Source organism: Moschus berezovskii, chromosome 2 (genome assembly GCF_049115385.1).
Source record: "Moschus berezovskii isolate FMDL1 chromosome 2, NW_MosBer_1.0, whole genome shotgun sequence".
Lineage (NCBI taxonomy): Eukaryota > Metazoa > Chordata > Mammalia > Artiodactyla > Moschidae > Moschus > Moschus berezovskii.
Genome location: NC_142461.1, coordinates 24,049,384 through 24,073,139, shown reverse-complemented (window position 1 = coordinate 24,073,139; position 23,756 = coordinate 24,049,384). Strand labels below are relative to the sequence as shown.

General features: G+C 44.6%; 1 protein-coding gene across 2 annotated transcripts in view; it reads right to left on the bottom strand.

The window, feature by feature from the left end:
* Positions 1-366: 366 nt before the first annotated feature.
* Positions 367-23,756, bottom strand: part of SERPINE2 (serpin family E member 2) — a 67,587-nt gene continuing 44,197 nt past the window's right edge. For both annotated transcript variants that reach the window (XM_088845268.1, XM_055398083.2), the window contains exons 4-9: positions 20,209-20,406; positions 9,842-10,040; positions 7,726-7,826; positions 5,506-5,592; positions 2,115-2,198; positions 367-999 (exon numbers count right to left, since the gene is read on the bottom strand). In XM_088845268.1, coding sequence (XP_088701394.1) covers positions 962-999; positions 2,115-2,198; positions 5,506-5,592; positions 7,726-7,826; positions 9,842-10,040; positions 20,209-20,406 — 707 coding nt within the window. In that variant the 3' untranslated portion in view covers positions 367-961. The remainder of the gene's footprint in view (positions 1,000-2,114; positions 2,199-5,505; positions 5,593-7,725; positions 7,827-9,841; positions 10,041-20,208; positions 20,407-23,756) is intronic.

The window sequence follows — 23,756 nt, the reverse complement described above, 5'->3', positions numbered from 1 at the left end:
TCTTCTCGACCCAGCGATTGAACCCAGGTGTCTTGTTTCTCCTGCACTGGAAGGGAGATTTTGGGAGGTGCTGGGGCAGGAACAGTGACTGCCAGATTTAGGTGAGGGATGGGAAGGCCAGGGTTTTTTTTGCTGTTTGCCTAAGTACAAAGGTTTATTAGAAGAGGCTGAGGTATTTTTTAAGGGCTGTTTCTTTCATTGTATTTTCAAATAGCAGAGAAATGGCTTTTTCTTTCTTTTCTTTCTTTTTTACTACTCATAACACTTTATTTTTATTTTGTACAAAATACAAAAATGCAAATCCAAAGAGTACAGACCAGTAGTAACAGGCACACTGCACAACAGCAAACCTTGTCTAGCAAGACATTAGTTCTTTAAACTTTATTTTAGTGGATACATGCATTATATAAAATAACAACAACAACAAAAACACACAAAGAGGCTAAAGATTTCACTATTTCTACCCCCAAAGTAATGCAAGATTACTTTCAAGACTTTGGATGAGACCAAAAAAATTTTTAAAAGGCCAATAATATTTTTTTCATATAAAAGTAAAAGCTACCATAAAATGTCCTTTTTTTCCCTCCCCCATCACACTGATTAAATTTTTCTGAAAAGCCACACATATAAACAAAACAAAACAAAAATCCTGAACTGGACAGTAAATACTCAAGAGGGTTGTTAAACTAGGTAACCGCTCAGTAGTTTAAAGAATCTTTTCGACATTTTGAAGCCTTTCTATTCATTTCTCAGTACAGTGTTCCACCATCCTGCCCCTTACCCCGCTTAAGACTTCCCAGAACAGAAATGCTGCATCACTGAGTCTCTGAACCTAAGAACTAGTTTTGAAAAAGAAAGTCATGTACAAAAATATTTAACAGAACTAGGAAAGATGTAGGAAAGGAGTCTTTTCTTCATAGCAAAGTAGTCTTTGCTTTGCACGGTTCCTTCCATATACTCTTCAGGGTTTGTTTATCTGCCCCATGAATAAGACAGCACCTAGAGAATTAAAAGGAAACAAAGCATAACTCTAGTCCTTCAGATAAGATGGAAGATATATCTACGGGGAGGTTTCTGGGCTGTCTTTAACCCCACTGCTCTTAAGCAATGCTATCCAATGGAACTTCTGGCAGTGATGGGAGTGGTCTGCATCTTCATTGTCCAATATGGTAGCACTGGTCACGTGTGGCTATTGAGCCTTTGAAATGTGGTTTAAGAAACTGAATTTTAAATTACATTACAATTGTTGTTGTTTAGTCACTAAGTCGTGTCGGACTCTTTTGCAACCCCATGGACTGTAGCGTGCCAGGCTCCTCTGTCCATGGGATTTCCTAGGCAAGAATACTGGAGTGGGTTGCCACTTCCTTCTCCAGGGGATCTTCCCAACCCAGGGATCGAACCCGAGTCTTCTGCATTGTGGCTTCTTTACCACTGAGCCACCTGGGAAGCCCGACATTTTAATTAAAGTTAAAAAGCTAAGTCTCACGTGTGGCTAGAAGGTCCCGTTTGGACTGTTTGGCTGAGGAGCACACTAATTATAATGATGAAGATGCAGTGAGATAAAAGGATCGGAGGCAGCTTAGGTTATTGATCAAAAGCAGAGTAAAAGCTAGAATATGTTAGTTTCTACTCTGCACCAACATGAAGACAACCTCTTCACAAAGACAGTCTTAATTATTCTTCATAACTGTACTAAGAGGTAGGAATTACTGTTATTCTCATTTTAAAGATGAAACTAAAAGACAGAGCCAACTTTGAACCCATGACTCACGGAGCTAAGATTGACTGAACTAACAATTCTCAGGTCATAACAGGAGGGTGCCCTTACAAAGGTTGAAGACATGTAGCTTCCTGAAAATTTTACCTACTTGCATTTATTAAAAAAAAAAATCAGTAGATGTCATAAAGCCTGAAAGGACTGCAGAGCTCTTCAGATGTTTAAAAAAAAAAAAGAGACAAAACCTAAAATCCTGTCTGATTCTCCTTTCTCTGCAAAGGGGGCAGCTACATGACTCAAAGTGTTGGCACTTGTTGACACATGGGAGAAGGATTCAAAGCTGCACTGCTGGAGTTAACTCACAGCTAGCGAACAATGGGAGAGGACAATCACTCACCTGTAGGATTATGTCGGATGAAAAACAGAAAAGGTCTATCTACTATAAACCAGGGAGGCGATGACCTTGCAATCAGAATCGCAGCTGCGGGGAGAAAAGGAAAACCCATTGTACACCCAGCATGAGGCCAGCAAAGGCAGCACGTAATTCAAGGCAGGACATCATTCCTGTCCCAGAGGCTGGCCATGAAACAACAGGCCCTGTGGTCACCACTGATGGCACAGTGGGCCAGGCCTTTCCAATCCGCCTCATTTAGTTCACACAAGCCCATCTCCTTTAAAAAATGTGCTTACTCCAGGTAGTGCTCTTATGAGGATGAACTGAAACACGTTACAGCTCTTAGAACAATGTGTGTGTGTGTGCTGAGTCACTCAGTCGTGTTCGACTCTTTGCGACCCCGTGGACTGTAGCCCATCAGGCTCCACTGTCCATGGAATTTCCCAGGCAAGAATACTGGAGTGGGTTGCCATTTCCTCCTCCAGGGGATCTTCCAGACCCAGGGATTGAACCTGTGTCTCTTGCATCTCCTGCATAGGCAGGTGGGTTCTTTAACAGTGTTTGCCACTTAATAAGCATATTCACTGTTACTATTAACTGCGTTTCATTCATACCATCTACCGAGCTGAGGCCTGGCCCCTGGTCCTTCTGGCCTATCCAAATCCTGTCTCGGTACCAAGGACCAGCTCACTTCTCATCCATTTTTGTCTGTGCCTTCTCCCTTGGGCTCATCACCTAGACTTTCTTTGCATTGGCAGTGTAGACTGCTCATCTGGGGCCTACTGACACTGCTGTTCAGCTCATCTGGTGAGGACACTGGAAGCAAACGTTTCTACGCTTATGGTCTTAGACACGTTTCCTCTGCCCTGTTTCCCAATGGCAGCTTTGATCTAATAAGCCAGTGATGAGGCCGTGCAGAAGGGCGGATACCCCAAGCACGGATAACAGCCCCATGCTTGCTGCAATGGCTAGTCTTCTTTCTCAAACCCCTGGGAAGCTTTAATGACTTGGGCTTGATGTTGTAAGGGAAACAGCTGCAGCTATGCTTGGACAAACCACTCAACCTAGGGTTATTACAATCAAATCAAGAGTCAGCAAGAGATATGGAATGAACTGTATCCCTCAAAATCTGTCTGCTGAATCCCTAGCCCCAAGTGTGACTGTGTTTCCATACAGGGCCTTTAGAGAAGTCTTTAAGTTTATTTTAAAATATTTCAAATTTGATTTTGGCTGTGGTGCGCGGGGTTTTTCTCTAGTTGTGGTACGCAGGCTTCTCATCGCGGTGGCTTCTGTTTTTGGGGAGCACAGGCTCTAGGGCACAAGGGCTTCAGTGGGTTTGGCTCCCTGAGCTCCAGGGCACAGGCTCAGTAATTGTGGCGCACGGGCTTAGTGGCTCCATGACACGTGGGATATTCCCGGATCAGGGATCAAACCTGCGTCTCCTGCACTGGCAGGTGGATTCTTTACCACTGAGCCACTAGGGAAGACCCAGGAAGGCTTTAAGTTTAAATGAGGCCATGAAGGTAGGGCTCAATCCCACACTACTGGTGTCCTTATAGGAAGAGTGGGAGAGGCCAGGGATGTGAACACACAGAAAAGGCCGTGGGGGGACACAGCGAGCGGGTGGCCGTCTGTAAGCCAAGAAGAGAGGCCTCAGGAGACACCAACCCTGACAACACCTTGATATTGGACTTCTGCCTCCAGAAATGAGAAGTAAATTGCTGTTGCTTAAGCCGCCTACTCTGTGGTAGCTTGCTATGGCAATCCCAGCAGACTAACACAGCAGGGCTGGCTTCAAGGCATGTGACCTGGGCAGTCACACAACCCCACACTCACAGTGGCCCTACACTTGGTCTAGTGCTTTGTGGATGCTGGACTTGACTTTTTTTTTTTTTTAATGTTATTTACTTGACTGTAGTGGGTCATAGTTGTGAAATGCAGGATCTTTCGTTGTGGCACGTGGGGGGATCATCTAGTTCCCCGATGAGGGATCGAACCCAGGCCCCCTGCATTGGGAGCACAGTCTTAGCCACTGGACTACCAGGGGAGTCCTTGAAATTCTTAGTAAGTTTTGAACAAAAGGCTCCATGTTTTCATTTAGTATGGGGCCCTGCAACTTACGTAGGCAGTCCTGACAGTACTAACTGGCAACACTTCTCAATAACTTTGGCAAAATTTAGATGTCACTTTCTAGCTCTCTGTTTTAAATGCTATTTTAAGGAAATAAAAATTAGATGTTTATTCTAGAAAGGCAATAAAGGGTCTAATTTGAGTGCTGCTGCTACTGCTGCTGCTAAGTCACTTCAGTTGTGTCCGACTCTGTGAGACCCCATAGACGGCAGCCCACCAGGCTCCCCCGTCCCTGGGATTCTCCAGGCAAGAACACTGGAGTGGGTTGCCACTTCCTTCTCCAATGTGTGAAAGTGAAAAGGGAAAGTGAAGTCGCTCAGTCATGTCTGACTCGTAGCGACCCCATGGACTGCAGCCGACCAGGCTCCTCCGTCCATGGGATTTTCTAGGCAAGAGTACTGGAGTGGCCTGCCATTGCCTTCTCTGAATTTGAGTGCAAGTGGTACATTTTAATGACCAGAAATATTTGACCCATTTACAAGTAAAGCTAAAACAGTCACTTTATGAGTTCACAGAGTTTGGCCAGATCTATTCATCCACTCTCATATGGATAATTAGGGGGTACAAAAACCAACCTAAGACTGTTCTGTTTTCTCCTTCATTATATGAGCCATTGAGGAGAAAGCAAATGTGGAAGCTCTAATTATCGAGGAAGGCTGCGGAGAAATCCTGCCAGAATCCAACAGTTGCTTGCTAATTCTTCACTTGGTCCTGGATAGACTCGATTGGCTATCTTCCTATTAGTAGTTGCTAGTATTTTGTGTTTCAATATGAAGATGGGGCTTTTCTGCCAACAAGAAGCCACAATATGCTCAATCTGTCTGAGAGTGGGGACAGTGGGTTTCAGTTAACCACCATCCTTAGGTCAAGTCTGAGGGGTCCTGTTTTTATGAAGAAAGACGTATTAGAAGACAGCTATGCCTATTTGCTTGTATAGTCAGTCTATGCTGCTTTCACAGTGCAAAAGCAGAGCTGAGAAGTGGAGAGGGAGCCTGTACAATCCACAAAGTCATAAACTATGTCCCATCCAGCTTTTGACAGAAAAGGTCTGCTGACTCCTGTCCTGGAGGAATTTCTACTGAAATACTTTCCGTAATGTAACAGACCCTGAGCTTCATGGACGCGGGTTTCCCCAAATTCACCACTGTCTCCTGAAGGTCAGCCCACAGCGCCTGGCTAGAAATGCGGCTCAGGACACAGTAGCTGAGTTGATGAAGGAATTGGGTGTGCTTGCTCCTGGGCCTGAGACCCAGGGCTTCCTTACTTGTTGCTGCTGAAGCTTTGGTTCCATCTTCACTGACTTCGATTTTTGCTTTTTGCAAGATGTGAGAAACATGAAGGTTTTCTGACCCTGTTTCCAGAACATAAAACAGAAACAGCATTTGCTTGATATGCAGGCCACTGGGTTGGGTGAGAGAAGTAATCTTGAAGCCATGGCAAGTTTCAGTCCTTAAAAGGTGTTAGGAGAGGATGGACGAATCGAGAGTAGCGTGGAAACATACACCTTACCATATGCAAAATAGACAGCCAGAGGGAATTTGCTGTATGACATGCGGGGAGCTCAAACCATGACTACCTCGAGGGATGGCGTGGGCGGGGAGGGGGTTCCGGAGGGAGGGACATATGTATACCTATGGCTGATGCATGTTGATGGATGGCAGAAACCAAGACAATATTGTAAATCAGTTTTCCTTCCATTAAAAATAAATAAATTTTTTAAAAAAAGTGTCAGAAGTGACTTCTGACAGTCCCCGTGGTGGAAGGGTGTGGTGACTTTCCGTCTCTGCTAAGTGAACTGTGACATCACTTCACAGCAGGGAGTCCCGGACCCCAAGTATGTTAGTGCCTCTGTCAGTTCAACTCCGATCACTTGAGAATTTTATTAAAAAAATACAAAGAGCGGAGCTTTAAAAAGGTAATCTAGTTTTCCGGAAGAAGCAAGCCAACCATATTACTTTTCAATTACAGAATCTCAGATCCAGAAAAAATACAGCACTTACACAAGGGGGACCTGTGGCCCAGAGTGTTAAGAAACTGTCCCCCAGTCACATGGCTCATTAGTGGCAGAGTAAGAGCTGTCTTTTCCTAACAAAAGTTCCTCATTTAAGGGCAGAGTAGTGACAGAGGAGGAGGAGCCAGGCTCAGAAGTGCAGCTAGGCCCCTGGGGCTTCTACTGAACACCCTTTCCTTCTCAGCAAATCTCACCGTTCCAGCAGCACCCAGGGGGTCAGCATTTGAGGAGAACGCAAACAGAAGTTAATGTTGACCCTGATGGGACACAAGTCTGGTGCAAAGGGAGAAAGTACTTTTTGTGTCGTCTGCTTTTAAATCGTCTGCACTGGTGCTTGGCTCTAGTGTAACCGATCATGAACAAGAGACATGCTTCCAGGGCCCTTGTCACCTGCACGGTTAAACAGAACGTCTCAGGAGAATTTCTGGCACCTGCTCCTCCCTCGGAACACCTGTGAACACCTTGTCACAGGTATCCAGTATTTAAGCTACAACGTGTAATCTTGAAGGGGAAAGTGCAGGCTGAAACAGCACTTCCCAGGCTTCCCTGGGATGACAAGCCTTGTTCAGGTGAAGATGCTGAGTTAGTAGGTCTGAGTCAGACGCCCGATTGTGAATTTCAGACAAGGTGATATTAAGGCAGCTGGATGAGGGAAGAGAGTTTGGTTAACACGGGATGAAAGTCTCAGAACACCTATGGAGCTGCAGTTTTACCAGGGGAGTCGCGTTAACCCCCATGGCAGGTACCCAGGTGTTCACTAACAGGCAACTGAGGCTGGTACTGAACCATTCTCTTATCACTCAAGGGGAAAAGTAGGAAATGGAGCACAAATAATGTTTAAGCCTTGTCTGTGGAAGGAGTTGGCTGTGGTATCAATTAAAAAGACAGAGGACCAACCACTGAGATATGACTCTAGGGAAAAAAATCACATGTAACTGGCAAATGAAGGGATATCATACCAGCTGTGTCCTAGATGGTTTGGCAAAGGCAATTAATCAGCTTCCTTTGAATTTATATTTCAGATTAATGGGATTGAGATGCCAAAATCCTATTTGCACATACTGGCACCTGCAGTTGTTTGGTGGAAGCTAAGCCATTTGAGAGCTCAAACATTCTTGATCTTAAAAATTTGAAAATACAGGGGAAAACTGTGCATTTGGGAAAAGAAGTGAATAATATCTAATTAAGAGCCAAATTTTTAGGGAATGGAATCAATACATGAAATGTTTCTTTAAATGCATGCAGTCACATAGGTTTCCCATGAAATGTACATGGGAAATGTAAGGGATGTATGACTCATGCTGATATAAGTGATGAAGGCTCAGTAGCATCATTTGGCGAGGCAGCCAATGAAACCCTGAAGCGTTTTACAGCAACACATCCCTAATGTTGACCTTTTCTTTCTGAACAAATCAGAAACTCAGTTTATAACATACTGTTCAAGTCTAAGAGCAAGTTTTAAATTGAACATACTTGTTATTTTTGCAAAATTCGCCTTTGATGGATCAAACATATCGGTGATGCCAAGGACTTTCAGCGGCTCCTTCAGATCTGTTTGTGCTACAGCTGTGAACCTAGCACAAAAGCAGAACACAGGGGGAAAATCATTATAAATGATACAAACAATATAATCAATGCCAGTGGAGAAAATGTTTACAAACACGTTTTTAAATGTATGCTCTGAACAGTCATATCTTAAATTTTAACCCCAAGATTTAAGTACCAGGTAAATAGAGAACAACCCATCTCTCAAACATATATATGGCCAAACAGAACAGTAACAGCAAGTAGGGGGGTCCTCACCCTCGTGGGCAACAGGCTCCCCATTCTAGCCCGAGGAAGAGCTATGGAGGTACTTTCTCTTATGCTGAATGGGGAGATGCAAGGTTGCAATAGGAAAGAATCTCTGTATTCTCTTACAGGTTAATTGCTAAAGGGATGTCGCCTTTAAGCTTAAATTATACCTACTGGCCCATCTCTGGGAACCCTGCCTCCCAGGTAATCAACATTAAACTAACACACTTTTGTTTAGCTCATAGGAAATAGGCCAGGCCCACCTGTGAATGATTGCAGGGAGGAAGAAATGGACACATCCCCTCTGGAGTCTGATGGAAACCAGGAAATGTTCAACTTTACTCCCTCCCCTTTTAGTATAAAAGAAGCCTGAATTCTAATTCAGGCAAGATGGTTCTTTGGGACACTGGTCTACCATCTTCACTGTCTGCTGGCTCTCTGAATAAAGTTGCTATTCCTTGTCCCAGCAACTCATCTCTCTCTCTCTCTCTTCCCTTTCTTTTAGAATATTTATTTATTTGGCTGCTCCAGGTCTTAGCTGTGGCACTTAGGATCTTTGAGCTTCATTGCAGCATGTGGGATCTTTAGTTGTGGAATTTGGGACCTAGTTCCCTGACCAGGGATTGAACCCAGGCCCCCTGCATTGGGAGCAGGAAGTCTTAGCTACTGGACCACCAGGATAGTCCCAGCAACTCATTTCTTTATTGGTCTGTTGTTCGATGAGCAGTAGACTCAGTGACAGGATATTGACAAGTGTTCAGTATTCTACAGTCTTCCCCTGTATCCAACCACAGAACCACCATGGTTATTGGGATTGTGGATGGTCAAAGGGAGGAGGTACATTCCTGCTAGTTAAGTGTTTGTATTCTGGAAGCATTTTTACCATTAAAACAGGGGCAAACATTAGGAATGATATTCCTTTGCATATGATATGGATTTGTGGGATACTTGGACTATCTGGCATTATAGCTATACATATGTAAATGTCAGTTATTAAATCTGTCATCAGAAGATGTGTTTACCAGATTTTATCACATCCTGTGGGAGAGCAGCAAGGGTAAGTGAGCAGACCCATCACAGATGGGCTGTAATGGTAATTTACTTACAGTTATAATTTATGTACACCACCAGCCTATTCATTTATGGCAAGCATTGCATTATGTGAAGCTTTCTTTTACAACAAAAACTCTTGGGAGGATTATTATAATACTTATTATGAATATATGCCTCTGACTGCTTAACTCAGTGACTAGAGAATTAAAAGCACTGGAAGGTGTGTGTATGTGTGTGTGTGTGTGTGATCGTATCTGACTCTTTGTGACCCCATGGATGTAGCCCGCCAGGTTCCTCTGTCCATAGGATTTCTCAGGCAAGAATACTGGAGTGGGTTGCCATTTCCTATGCCAGGGAATTTTCCCGACCCAGAGATCAAACCCGCATCTCCTCCATTGACAGGCGAATTCTTGACCACTGAGCCACCAGAGAAGCCCCCTTTGAACAGTGAGACATACTAAAAACCCTTGTAGTGGCACAGCAGCTTGTGGTCTGGTAGCGGGCTTAGTGACCAGGCTGTTTTCTGTCCTTTCCCATTGTCATTATCCTGGCACAGAAGAGGCACAGGGATTGAAAACCAACTTCTACAAAAGCCTAGCTTTGTATTCCCATCATGCAATTGCTGCAAAATAAATGGGGGTTTCATGATGCGTCAACCTTCGGTCGTCCGGTATGTGACACAGTCATTCCCAGGGCTCGAGGGCTCCCGCTGTTTTCTCTTTTAGGGACAGGGGCTACTTACTTGGGCAGGATGACCTGCACCCGCTTGGGCACCATGGTGCTCACCCAGCTGTCGATGGTCTTGGTGCTGATGTGAGGGACGATGGCCGAGAGTGGGACGGAGCTCTCTGTCGGCAGCGCGATCAGCATGCTGATGCTTTCGCCATGGTAGGGTAGCTCGATGAAGTTGTACCATAAGCCATTGGGGGTGCTTGTAGACCCTAAAGAAATCAGAGGCAGGTTCAGGGCACCCTAGGTGACTTCCAGAAGGGGCATGAGTGGTTGCTGATGGCCAGGGCAGTTTTTTATTTATTTCATTGTGTTGACTTTGGGGCACATACTTTTTATTGTTCTCCATTTTTTATATGCCCATTTCCCAAACATGTTTATTCACCTTTTGAATCTTCGGGGCCTATGACATAGTGTGTGTGTTAGTTGCCCAGTCGCATCCAACTCTTTGTGATGCCATGGACTGTAGCCCACCAGGCTCCTCTGTCCATGGGATTATCCTTGGCAAGAATACTGGAGTGGATTGCCATTTCCATCTCCAGGGGATCTTCCGCACCTACCCAGGGATCAAATCTGGGTTCTCTTATGTCTCCTGTATTGGCAGGAGGGTTCTTTATTGTCTGAGCCACCAGGGAAGCCCCCACCACATACCACATAGTAGGCATCAACAAACACTTCATTTTCAAAGGATGGCCATTCACGCATCCATTCTCCTTTTAATAGTAGGAAGATGACAGATACTCAGGCCCCATATGTATATTTTTAAAAGATGAGAAACAGCTCATTTTCAAAATCAAGATAACATTCAGGTGAGTGTGTCAGATGGTTTGGTCCTAACTGCTTCGCCTTTGATTTCATTTTTTGTATTACAAGATCTCTAGAAGACAAATAAATGCCCAGCCACGTTCGTCCACACAGCATTCACTGCCTTCATTTCCCCCTTTCATTTTCTGTTTTTATGAAAGCTTCCAAAAACAGCTTTCTTAGAAAGTCAAAGATAAGGGCAATTATTTCTTCCTTCCCTGGTAAAGAATACTTTAGCCTAGACATGTCTGTAAGGCCTTTGGCCACACTAAATCTAAGTAGGATTAAACCAGATCACAAAGCATGTAGAATACAGGGCTTTTAAGAAGTTGACCTTTGTGAGATGGATGAAGGGCCGAATGTGAGCTGCCTAAGCATGACTATTTTGGTGGAGCCTCCGTGCATGTGAAGAAAAGTTGGGGGTGGGTAGTAAACAGCTTTCCCTGCTTAGGGTCCACTCTGTGCCAGGCCCACACCAACCATGGCAACACATTTAGGATCTACAGCACCCTACAAAGTAGATTTAAGCAGTCTTATTTTACAGCTGTGAAAATGCAAGTGTTAGTCACCCAGTCATGTCCGACTTTGTAACCCCACGGACTATAGCCAGCCAGGTTCCTCTGCCCATGGGATTCTCCAGGTAAGAATACTGGAGTGGGCTGCTATTCCCTTCTCCAGGGGATCTTCCCGACTAAGGGATCGAACCTGGGTCTCCTGCACTGCAGGCGGATTCTTTACTGTCTGAGCCATCAGGGAAGAATTTTACAGCTGGTGGGGCTACAATTAGAGACACTAACTAACTTGTCAAGGGGGGACACGTGGCTGAGACGTGGAGCACAGTACGTCTAAGCCCAAAGGTGCGCCTCCTTCGCTCCCAGACTCCTTACTCACTCCTCATCCATTCCGGTAACTGCCACGAGGGCTTTCTGATAGTTTACAGTACCCACACGTACTAATAAAGACCCAAGAATGATTTAAACCAGTACTTCTCACAAAGTCGTCTAGAGAACACACAGCCTGCAAGCCAGCTGGTAGATAAAACGAATTCCACATCCCAGGAAGCACCGGACACCTGATTCTTCTTGCACATTCCTAATACACGACAGTAAGAGAAAGGCTCTGAGAGGTCCCAAAGTAAACTGTTTAACTCTAGTTATTCCCAGGTTTCCTAAATTAATTTCATCTTCCGTTCCGTTCCCTCGCTCAGTCGTGTCCAACTCTTTGCGACCCCGTGGACTGTAGCCTACCAGGCTTCTCCATCCATGGGATTCTCCAGGCAAGAATATTGGAGTGGGTTACCGTTTCCTTCTCCAGGGGATCCTCCCGACCCAGGGATCGAACCCGGGTCTCCTGCATTGGAGGCAGACGCCTTAACCTCTGAGCCACCAGGGAAGCCCAATTTTATCTTAGAATCCTGTTACTCCATGTGAGGGGCTTCCCTAGTGGCTCGGTGGTAAAGACTCGACCCGCCAATGCAGGAGACAATTCCTGGGTTCAATTCCTGGGTCTGGAAGACTCTGGAGAATTAATCAGCTGTCCACTCCAATATCCTTGCCTGGAGAATCCCATGGACAGAGAAGCCTGGTGGGCTCTAGTCCATGGGGTCACAAAGAGCTGGACATGACTTAGTGACTACATAACAACAACAATCCCATGTGAAACATTCAAAACATTTAGCGACTAAGCAGTACAACTGAGGATCGCCCATCAGAGTGAGTGCAAGTACAGTCATGGCGGGTGTTGGGGAGAAGCCCAGGGCTCAGGTGTGGGGCTCAGAGGGGCCATGAGCACCCCAGAAACAGAGCCTTCCACAGGGCATGCCTGAGCATCCCAAGAAACATCAGCCATGCAATGGGAGAGCTTAAGAATTAACTATGTGAATGGAAAACCAGCATTTCTAGATTATGTGGAATTCTGAAATGTTTTGTTGAACACTTCCAACTCTAGAAGAAGACCTCGGTGATCCTGGTGAGGTTCCTTAACCTCTGTGTGCCTCCTGGTTTGGAGAACAGAGAGATCAGGAATATAAAAAGTGTGAAAAAAAGTATAGTCAACAAGGTCCTACTGTAATATAGCACAGGGAACTCTGCTCAATGTTAAGTGGCAGCCGGGAGGGGGGACTTGGGGGAGAGCGGATACATGTACATGTATGGTTGAGTCCCTTTGCTATCCACCTGAAACTACCACAACATTGTTAATCAGCTATACTCTAATATAAAATAAAAAGTTAAAAAGTGTGTAGCTCACAAGATTATTGTGAGGATGAAGTTAGAAGCCATATGCAAGGTACTCAGAAGGGTTTCCCTGGTGGCTTAGTGGTAAAGAACCCACCTGCCAACACAGGAGACGTGGGTCTGATCTCTGGCTCGGGAAGAACCCCTGGAGAAGGAAATGGCAACTCACTCCAGTATTCTTGCCTGGGAAAAATCCCATGGACAGAGGAGCCTGGAAGGCTACAGTCCATGGGGTCGCAGAGTTGGACACAGCTTGGCAACTAAACAACAAGATTCCCAGCAGGGCCCAGCCACGGTGGGTGCCCAGTGAATGCTGGCCCCTTCTTTCATCATTCAAAGGAGGACAAAACATTTAAGAATGAGAGAAAAGAGAAAGCGAGTTTCTCTCATCATCTTCACTTAACTGCTCTTTGGGGATGACCTTTGCTAATCACTGCATCTGAGACAAGGACCTTCAATAAGCCCGTTAAGATAGGGATTGGGAGGGAGGTCCCGATGAAGGGAGAGACTGCGAACTTTGATGCGCAGTGAAGTGAAGTGAAAGTTGCTCAGTTGTGTCCGAATCTTTGCGACCCCATGGACTATACAGTCCATGGAATTCTCCAGGCCAGAATACTGGAGTGGGTAGCTTTTCCCTTCTCCAGGCAATCTTCCCAACCCAGGGGGTCAAACCCAAGTCTCCCGCATTGCAGATAGATGCTTTACCAGCTGAGCCGCAAGGGAAGCCCAAGAATACTGGAGTGGGTAGCCTATCCCTTTTCCAGAGGATCTTCCTGACCCAGGAATCAAACCAGGGTCTCCTGCATTGCAGGCAGATTCTTTACCAACTGAGTTATCAGGGGATGTAAGAAACACTTTTAGATGTGTGTGTGTGTGTGTGTAACTCGGTCGTATCTGACTCTTTGTGACTCTATAGACTGTAGTTTGCCAGGATCCTCTGTCCATGGAATTCTCCAGCAAAGAATACTGGAGTGGGTAGTCATTCCCTTCTCCAGGAGATCTTCCCAACCCAGGGACTGAACCTGGGTCTCCCGCATTGCAGGCAGACTCCTTATCGTATGAGCCACCAATAATATGACAAAATGGTGAAGCTCTTAGAATACATGACACTACAGGAGGACAAGACAGCATCTCCCTGAGGAAGAAATATGCAAGCAATTCGTGGGTCACTTGGTGTCTCCTGTTGCCATCATATGCCTATGCCTGTGGAACTTCCCAGGCACGTGGGGTTCTGGTCTCAGGTCAGGACACACGTGGACTTCACTCTCACCCAGGTCCTGTCTCAGGGCTGCCTGAGAATCCAAGATGAGATCCTGTGTCTTTCCCCTGCATCATAAAATGGTCTCAGAAGAAACTGAAAATGATGGGAAAGAGAAAAAAAAAGAAAACCCACTTCCTAATAAACCTTTTAATTCTCAAAGAAAACATTAGGTTCCTATGCTGGTAGAGCTCATTTTTGGAAAGTGTGAAATCTGGGAAGTTGCTAATAAAGGACTGCTCCGTGGCATGAAATAAGAACCCGGAGGTGTTCATTAACCACTTCTAGAAGTGTTTTCTGTTCTGGTGAGAATCAGGGTCATGAAAAATGAAGTTACGAGCTGGAGTGTGTTTCCATGGGGCGAGAGCTGCTACTTCTGCCAGGGAACCCAGCCTCGAGGGGACACACCATTAACTGATCAGGAAGGTGAATAAGAGCTAATCAATTTGCATCCAGTCGCTCAAGTCTGCCTGATGTTCCATTTCTCCCCAGCCTCACTTCTCATCACAGGAGCAGATGACAAATGTCAGCTAGGATGACTCCATACACAGCCCCCTTGCACGCTTATCTTTGCTTGTGGAAAGTGAAAGTGAAAGTGTTAGTTGCTCAGTCGTGTCTGACTCCTTGCGACCCCAGGGACTGTAGCCCGCCAGGCTCCTTTGTCCACAGAATTCTCCAGGAAATAATCCTGGAGTGGGTAGCCATTCCCTTCTTGGATCTTCCTGACCCAGGTATCAAACCCAGGTCTCCTGCACTGCAGGCAGATTCTTTATCGTCTGAGCCACCAGGGTAAAAAAGCACATTTCCTCTCCATCCACCCAATCATGGAAGTACTGCTTCATAGCATGGTTTTACAGAGGGCAAACGTTAAAGACACAATTATCTGGAGTCAGAGAACCTGGATTCAAACCCTGGTTCCAATACATTAGCTCTGGGACTTGGGCAAGTTCCTGAACTCCAAGTCTTAGTTTCTCTATCTGTAAAATGGGATTATAGTACCTACCTTACAGAGCTGTTGTGAAAATTAAATGAGATAACTCATGCCTGGAGCTCAGCCCAGTGGCTGCACACAGCAAAAAGCCTTCATCTATGGGTGTGAGCAGTTTGGTAAGATACTTTACTTCCTGAGTGTCAGAGTCGATCCATCAGGAGAAACCACACCTGCTTCAGTGGGACACAGCTCCTGGGTGGAGTGAATCAGGCGAGGAAGGGCATCTAGGGATTTTGTGTCAAAGCAGAGAGCCTGTTGCCATCCCAGACCTCTTTCTGCCCCAGGCCCTCCATCCTTTAACATCTGGGAAGCAGACTGAGTGTTCTCCAGTGAGAAGAATTCCTGGAGTATATAGAGATGTGAATGGAGCAGCCCCACTCATTCTAAAGAGAAGGGAAAGGGTGAAAGAGGGAAAATCAGTTTTTTTCTTAGATGAATGAAAGTGAAAATGTTAGTTGCCTGGTCGTGTCTGACTCTTTGTGACCCCATGGACGGTAGCCCGCCAGCCTCCTCAGTCCATGGGATTCTCCAAGCAAGACTGCTGGAGCGGGTTGCCAATTCCTTCTCTAGGGCATCTTTCCAACCCAGGGATCAAACCCACATATTCTGTATTCCCTACTTTGGAGGCAGATTCTTTACCACTGAGCCACTAGAGAAGCCTTCTAGATGAATGGAGATCCACAAAATCTTTTAATGAACAGGCAAAGAATCAAACATTGAAAATACGGAGAAGATTTAGAACTTTCTGTAGGTGGTGCTTTGGGGATGGTCTGGTTTTTCTGGAAAGCCCTGTAAAGTACTCTGATTCCTACTTTACATCCTATAATGGAGGAGATAACCAGGGTTCTTAAGTGTTAAGAACCCTTCTCAGCCTGTAAAAAAGGAGAGAGGATATTCTAAATATTCAGTATCAGGAAAGCCTTGTAGACGAAAGTCCCTCTAATTACTTCTACTACAAGCAGCTTTGTGGATTTCAGAGTTCTTAAGGAACTGTTCAGGCTATTCTTAAGTAGAAATCGAAATACATATTTGAGAAAAAGCAGCAGACGTTGATCCACTGTACATAGTAGTCTACACTCAGGCTGCAATGAAAAGGGAGTATGGGGAGAGCTGATGGAAAAGGAGATGTGGTTTGAGCAACTGGTTGAGTATTGGTGCCATGTGTTGGGCGAAGGAACACTGCGGGGAGAACCAGATGGTGAGGGCAGTAGTGTGTCTACCTGCGGGACTGGAGCTTGGTAGACAACTAAGCGGAGCTGTAATATGGACACACAGGTATGAGCTGTAAGCTCAGAGGCGAGTGGAAACTGGAAACATACTGTATATTCACAGAACACAAGTGCACATATGTATATACACGTATGTCTGGATTCTTCTGTGGTCTTTTTCAAAACAGGTGAGTCTCTTAAGTTTAAATTCATAGCAATAAAAATAAAAAACTTGTTAACAACTTTTGACTCAGTAATTCTTATCCAAGGAAATTACCTTTATTGACTTATTCATTTGGCCATGCTGCATGGTTTGTGGGATCTTAGTTCCCTGACCAGGAATCAAACCCAGGGCCCTGGCAGTGGAAGCGCAGCATCCTAACCACTGAACCACCAGAGAATTCCCAAGGAAATTATCTCTAGCAGTTACAACACAAACATCTAAAGATTCATGTATAAGAATGCTCATTCTAGTGTTGTTACAGGAAAAAAGTAAATGGCCATCCAGAGGATACTATGATATGCAGAATGCTATGGAGCTGACAAAAGGATCAAGTAGATCCAAAGAAGTGACATAAAGTTTTCCAAGAGAGATTGTCTAATAAAACAGATTATGGAATAGAAATTATAGTGTAATCCCATATATGCAAAAAGTTGCACAGACATTTTGTATACCCACAGAAAAGGTCTCAAATGATACACCAAGCACTTAACAGGAGTTTTTATACTGGAAAGGGGATTATAGGGGAATATGTTCTTTCTGCCTTATATACTGTTATGTTTGAAGATTTTGCAATGAGTGTGAAATACACTTCCACTAATTTTAAGGCTTTTTTTTTTTAATGGAAAAGTTTCTGCCCTCAAAGTGCTTACAGTTTATGGAACTTAAGTCAGAAGGGTTTTCCCCTCCCATCCATCCTCTCTCTTAACTGTTTTACTAAGTGAATCCTCTCAGAGACCTTGACATCTCGGGTGAAAAGTCAGGAAGGCTGATAAATGGGTAAATGGAACAGCAATGTTCCAGCAAAGTGACCAAGGATGGCTCAGCTTGGCTGAGGCCCACGAGAGGCTGGGCAGCAGGTGCCAGAGGCCGTGTGAGTGACCAGCTGCCAGGACCACCTGCCTCCCAGCCCTGGGTAGTCACGTGGGTCAGACAGTGATGAGACAGGCAGAAAATGGGTGACCCGCTGGGCAGTCTACTATCATGAAAACAAATGCCTGCTTGCAGCCACCATGGATACTGGGCTTTCTTCACAAGACAAACTGGCCCCCATTTTCCATGAAAAGCTGCCTTGCTGGCCAAAGGGGGAAACCTGGGAACAGACAACGCCACTGGACTCTGCTGCATGGTCCATGGGAGGCCCTGGGTTCCAATCCCAGGTGCAGAAAGTGGGACAGGAAGGACGGCCCCGGGAAACTTGCAGTGTTGACTTGGGAGGGAACGGGACCAACGGGACCTTCATGGTCTGCTCTGAATTCAGTACAGGTGAGTCAGGGTCCAACAGCTAACAGGCAGGACACCAATCAGGGGCAATTAAGTATCATGGCAGGACCATTTATAAAGCAAGGGGAGAATACAGAGGAGTCATAGGCTGGTACCCTGGGCCACAAACCTGAGCGCCGTTACCAGCCTTAGGCGAGGAGAGCCGAGGGGAGGGGGTGGAAGCCCAGAGATGAAGGGCCCCTGGGCAGGTCCGGGCAGCAGGAGACCGTGCATGGAGGGATGAGAGGCCCCGGTGACTCGAGGAGAGCGCTGGGGCACCAAAGCCTGACCCCGCTCGTCCCCTTCACTCCGCCACCTGGGGGTTCACCCCAGCAGCCAGCCTGCAGGAAGTCCGGCACAAGGAAAGCCACTGTCGCGGCCTCCCAGGGGCTCAGCAGGGAGGGGAGGACCAAGAACACCAATCAGAAGGCGGGGAAGGGATCCCCACACCGTGGACCACAAGAATGCATTTGTCTCACTTTCTGTAAAGCGCACATATATTCTGAGATAAATTAGTTCCTAATTGAGAAGCCACCTGGAGATACAACTCCCTCCCAGGAAACATCCTATATGTTCAAAAAATTCCTACAGACATTTTCATCTTCATGGGAATGTCTACAGAAGCCTTGCATTTGAATCTTTCCTAACTTATTCGTTATTTTTCAGGAATAGAAATATACAGTGAGGCCCTTTCCAATTTGGTTTATTAGAATGTACAAAGACTGATCTAAAACAAAATAGCTTTTCTTCAGAAAGGAGCTAGAGGCAATGCTAGTGTTCCAAAGATGTCTTCCTAGGAAACGTAACCTTCAAGTGATTTACAGACAAAATGAGCCTCCTATTTTTAAAATTTTATTTGCTTTTTTTTTGGCCATGCTGTGTGGCTTATGGGATCTTAGTTCTCTGACCAGGGATTGAACCCATGAGAGTATGGAGACCTAACCACTGGACTTCCAGGGAATTCCCAAGAGACTTTTATTCTCCTCAGTTTCTTTGCATGACACCTTTCTGTATGACTTTTAAATACATATTATCTTTAAAAAAATGTATTGAGTGAGCGACAAAATACCACCTGGAAGCTTAATAAATGACAAGGGGGAAGAAAAGTGACTTTGTCTATTGCGTCCCTCCCATGAGTCACTCCTTAATTTAAAGAATTATTCAGAGATATGAAGATTAGTGCTTGATCTAATGCATACTGTATATGCAAACAGAGTGCTTGGGACCCATATGTCCACAAATAAATTGGAGACGTGAAGGTTAACTTATAAATGAAAAGGGAGTTTAACTGGACCATGAGTATTTCAACGAAAGCAGGTTTATAAAATAATCACCAGCCTTAGTTCTCTGTGGTAATGAGGCAGAAATGGGTCATTTATTCCCCCTGACTACAAAACTGACATATGCTCATTTAAAAAATTTTCAAACTCAAAGAAAAAATAATCATTTGAAATACTACCACTTAACATTTTATTGAACATCTTCCAAGACATGACTGTATGAATATATAGAAAGTATTTTACATAAATGAGATGAAACAGCATCTGCTGTTCTGTAACTTGTTTTCTGAAATCAACCACATATTATATAACTTTCTACTTATATAAATCTAATTGTCATGTGCATTCCACTACATGTACGTATATAGCTTCTATTTGTTTGCCAGTATGTGATTATCTTCAGATTATAAATTCCTTGGTGTGAAACTGTTGGGGCACAGCTTCTAGAAACTCAGTCAGACCACAGCCTCCCCATCCCCCACAGCACCCAAGGGTGCCCATGTGCCCCCACACCAGAGTCATGACTGGGCTGGCCTTGTCAATCTAAGAAATTTTTGCTAATCTGATCAGTGGGAAAGAAATCTAATTTTTACTTTTATTTTTAATTTGGAAATGTAAGATTGCTAATGATGAGTTGACAATGCATTTGTATGTTTACTGTCCATTCATACTTCTTAAGCTCTAAATTGCCCTTTTATCTTTAAATTTCAATCTAAAAGTGATGCATGTGTTACATACTAATACATGTTGCTGTTTAGTCGCTAAGTGGTGTCCCACACTTTCACTACAGCCCACCAAGCTCCTCCATCCATGGGATTTCCAAGCAAGAATACTGGAGGGGGTTGCCATTTCCTTCTGCAGGGGATCTTCCTGACCCAGAGATCGAACCCATGTCTCCTGCACTAGCAGGTGGATTCTTTACCACTGAGTCATCAGGAAATCCCATAGCAATACATAACCTTTGTAAATAATGCCATGAGCTTTTAAAAATTCCTGTTCTCCCCTCCCCGGTCCTTTTTAAAAACTGAAAAGGCAGACTGCTCCTGAACTTAGTGACAGCACTTGAGGGCCTTTCCATGGCTGGCACATTCTAGAACACAGTCTCACCCAGCATGAACTCACCGCAGCGGAACACAGAGAGCTGGGCCAGCATGGGCACTTGGTAGGATTTCCCGTCAGCTGCCACAAACGTGCGCTTCTTGGTGTTCTCAGGGAGAAACCGTGATCTCCACAAACCCTTAAAATACACTGCGTTGACCAGGACCAGTCTGGTGAGGGCGCTGTTGAGAAGATCTGGGGACAGCAGATTGTCGATCATACCTGTGGAGGCAGAGAACATACATGGAGGACACTTGGGACCAGCCATCCATTAGCGGACAAAAGGCAGCTGAAGGATCAAAGGGAATGGAAAAAATATAACAAGTTTTAAGATTCAAAGATGTTTAAAGCTTAAAAATTCAAAGATTTTTAAAAGACCTTTCACAATATCCTCTTGTCTTCTAATTGTTTTCCTCACTAAAAATTAAAAGCTGAAAACAAATTAAAAATCAGTGAACCAGAAAAGACTTCAGAGACCCTCTATTTAGAGTCACCAAACTTTTCATCAAGAAATTCTTTTAAAGTTGTAGGATATAAGAACAACATATTAAAAATCTATATTTGTCTCTGTACACTCACAATGACCAATTAAAATAAAATGAGAACAAATACACTTATAATAGCATCAAAAATAATCAAAGGAATATATCTGATAAAAGCACAAGACAAGAACACTGAAAAAATTATTTTATAACTAATTCCCTATAAGCTCCCTGTTTTAAGAACATTTTACTTATCCTCATAAGCTATACTCATTAATTCATTTCTGTGTTTGATAATAACTGACACGTATGGCTGCCATTGAGGGCTTTTGGTCGGTACAAGATAAACCGGTATCATGTTGATTTGTTTTAACTCCTGGGTTGATATAATCCTAGTTAAAAATAAAGGAACATTTCAGCCTGTGCAATGTTATCAAAGCTAAATGCTTAATTTCTCTTAAGATTTTAGGAAGTTGGAGCATTAGTTTGAAATCCCTGGTTATTACAAAGCTACTTAAAGAAGAGGTAGGACTAAAATCGGTATCTATATTGATGGGTCAGGGATCCATCTAGGCTCATATTACAGAGATTAAAAGAACCAGGGTCTGTCTGTACAGAAGAACTATTTGTTAAGGAAGAGCTCTTCACAAGACATTGGGATGGTCCAGCTTGTTTGTGCAGGAGTGAAGGAGAAAACATAGCTGTTGTGGATTCAGGATGCTCTTCTGAATGCATGAAGATCCCCCTCAAGTGCTATCTCTGCCTGAAGCTTTGGCTTTTCATTTAGGTTCCTCTTGCTTGGCTTTTAAAGATTCAACTGTGTGTTGGTGTGTGTGTGTGCACCTGTGTATGTGTGTGTATCTGTCTCTGTGAATGTGTACAGGTTTAAGGGAGATCACTAATACCAAAACTATTAAAAATGAGTTCACTGTAGCTTTTAATACAAAAAGTACCTAATATAAACGCCTGTTACAATACATTAAACGGTGGGAATAAAACCAACAGCGTCTGAAGAAGCAAGACTGTCTAATTCAGCAGAGAGAGCTTTAAGTCCTCTTAAATAAAGCTCCGGAAGACTCAGATGGACAATAAACAGATGTTGATATGAGTCATGGTAAAGAAGCACACCAGGATGGATACCCTGACCCGCAGGGTTCTCAGTCAGTGTCATCACTGATCTTTACTGACACCAGGGGGCGCCAACGCCCCCTTATAGCAGGATCTGCAAGGGGAACACGAGCGCTATGAATAGCCATCTTTCAGTGCAAGGGGCCTCTGTGAACACTGGATCCTGTGGGAAGGAAGTGAGAATTCTGTGCTCCAGCGAGTCGGTTTCCCAATAGCTGTGTCTTGCCTTCGCTGGGACCATTATCCATCCAGTCCAACTCCTACGTACCTTTGAGATACAGCTCAATGGTCCCCTCATAATCTTATAACTCTTCTCTGACCCTCCTCCCATCTCCCAGGAGTTTCCATAAAACCCAATGCTCAGCACTATCGTTACACTGCAGCATTTTATTCTAGCCAAATGTAACATCTGTCTCCCTCAACCAAACTGTGAGCTGCACAAGAGCAAGAACCCCGTCACTGATTATTGAAAAATCACACCTAAGACTCTCCGTTCACTCTTCTGTTGGTGCACACCAAGAGTCTGAAGCAATTTCTTCTGCCCTTTTTTCTGGGACAGATAAAGCCTCTTACTGCCACTAGGTTTAGGCTGGCTCAGCGGTAAAGAATCCGCCTGCCAATTCAGGAGATACAGGTTCAATCCCTGGGTCAGGAAGTTCCCCTGGAGAAGGAAATGGCAACCCACTCCAGTATTCTTGCCTAGCAAATCCCAGGGACAGAGGAGCCTAGTGGGCTACAGTCCATGGAGGTCACAAAAGGGTCAGATACAACCTAGCAACTAAACAAGAACACTGCTACTGGTGGAACTAAGATATAATAAGGGAGCACAAAGAAATAAGAAGGAAAAAATGCATGGTTTAGAGGCAAGGAGGGACCTGCCATCAATAACTGTCATGAACATGCATCCATCATCAATTCACCCATCCATCTACCCATGCAGTCATTCTTTGATGCCTGGCTACCATGTGCCAGGAATTCTTTTAGGTAAGAAAACAAAACAAAAATAAACCCTGTCCCTCAAAATGCTATAGATTTTAGAGGGAGGTGGAGGCTGACAAAAGTGACTTGGAAATACAATTGTAATAAATATCCTGCAGTGAAAGTATGGATACTTAAGGATGTGAAGGCAAGTAAGAGGGGGATCTGATCTGGTCAGTGAGATCAGGGATGGGTGGGCTCCTTGAGGAAGTATCACTTCAGCCCACAAGTGTAAAAATGGCTCACATTCACCAAACATTATTTCCAAAGTGTCAACCACTATGTTAAATGTTAAATAATATGAGTATTATTCATATTCCCATAACAGCCTTAATGTTATTATAAGAATTCTAATAGGTACCACTGTCTCTTTTTCTCCCTTCGGATTTTCTTTTTTTTTGGCTGCACCATGAGGCTCACAGGATCTTAGTTCCCCCACCGGGAATCAAACCCTTGCCTTCGGCAGAGAAAGCACTGAGTCCCAATCACTGGACTTCGGGAAAGTCCCGGTTCTGCTATTATATCATCTCCCCATTTTACAGAGGAGGGTGCTGATTGCAGCCACGAAATTAAAAGACGCTTACTCCTTGGAAGGAAAGTTATGACCAACCTTGATAGTATATTGAAAAGCAGAGACATTACTTTGCCAACAAAGGTCCGCCTAGTCAAGGCTATGGTTTTTCCTGTGGTCATGTATGGATGTGAGAGTTGGACTGTGAAGAAAGCTGAGCGCCGAAGAATTGATGCTTTTGAACTGTGGTGCTGGAGAAGACTTGAGAGTCCCTTGGACTGCAAGGAGATCTAACCAGTCCATTCTAAAGGAGATCAACCCTGGGTGTTCATTGGAAGGACTGATGCTAAAGCTGAAACTCCAATACTCTGGCCACCTCATGCGACGAGTTGACTCACTGGAAAAGACTCTGATGCTGGGAAAGGTTGGGGGTGGGAGGAGAAGGGGACAACCGAGAATGAGATGGCTGGATG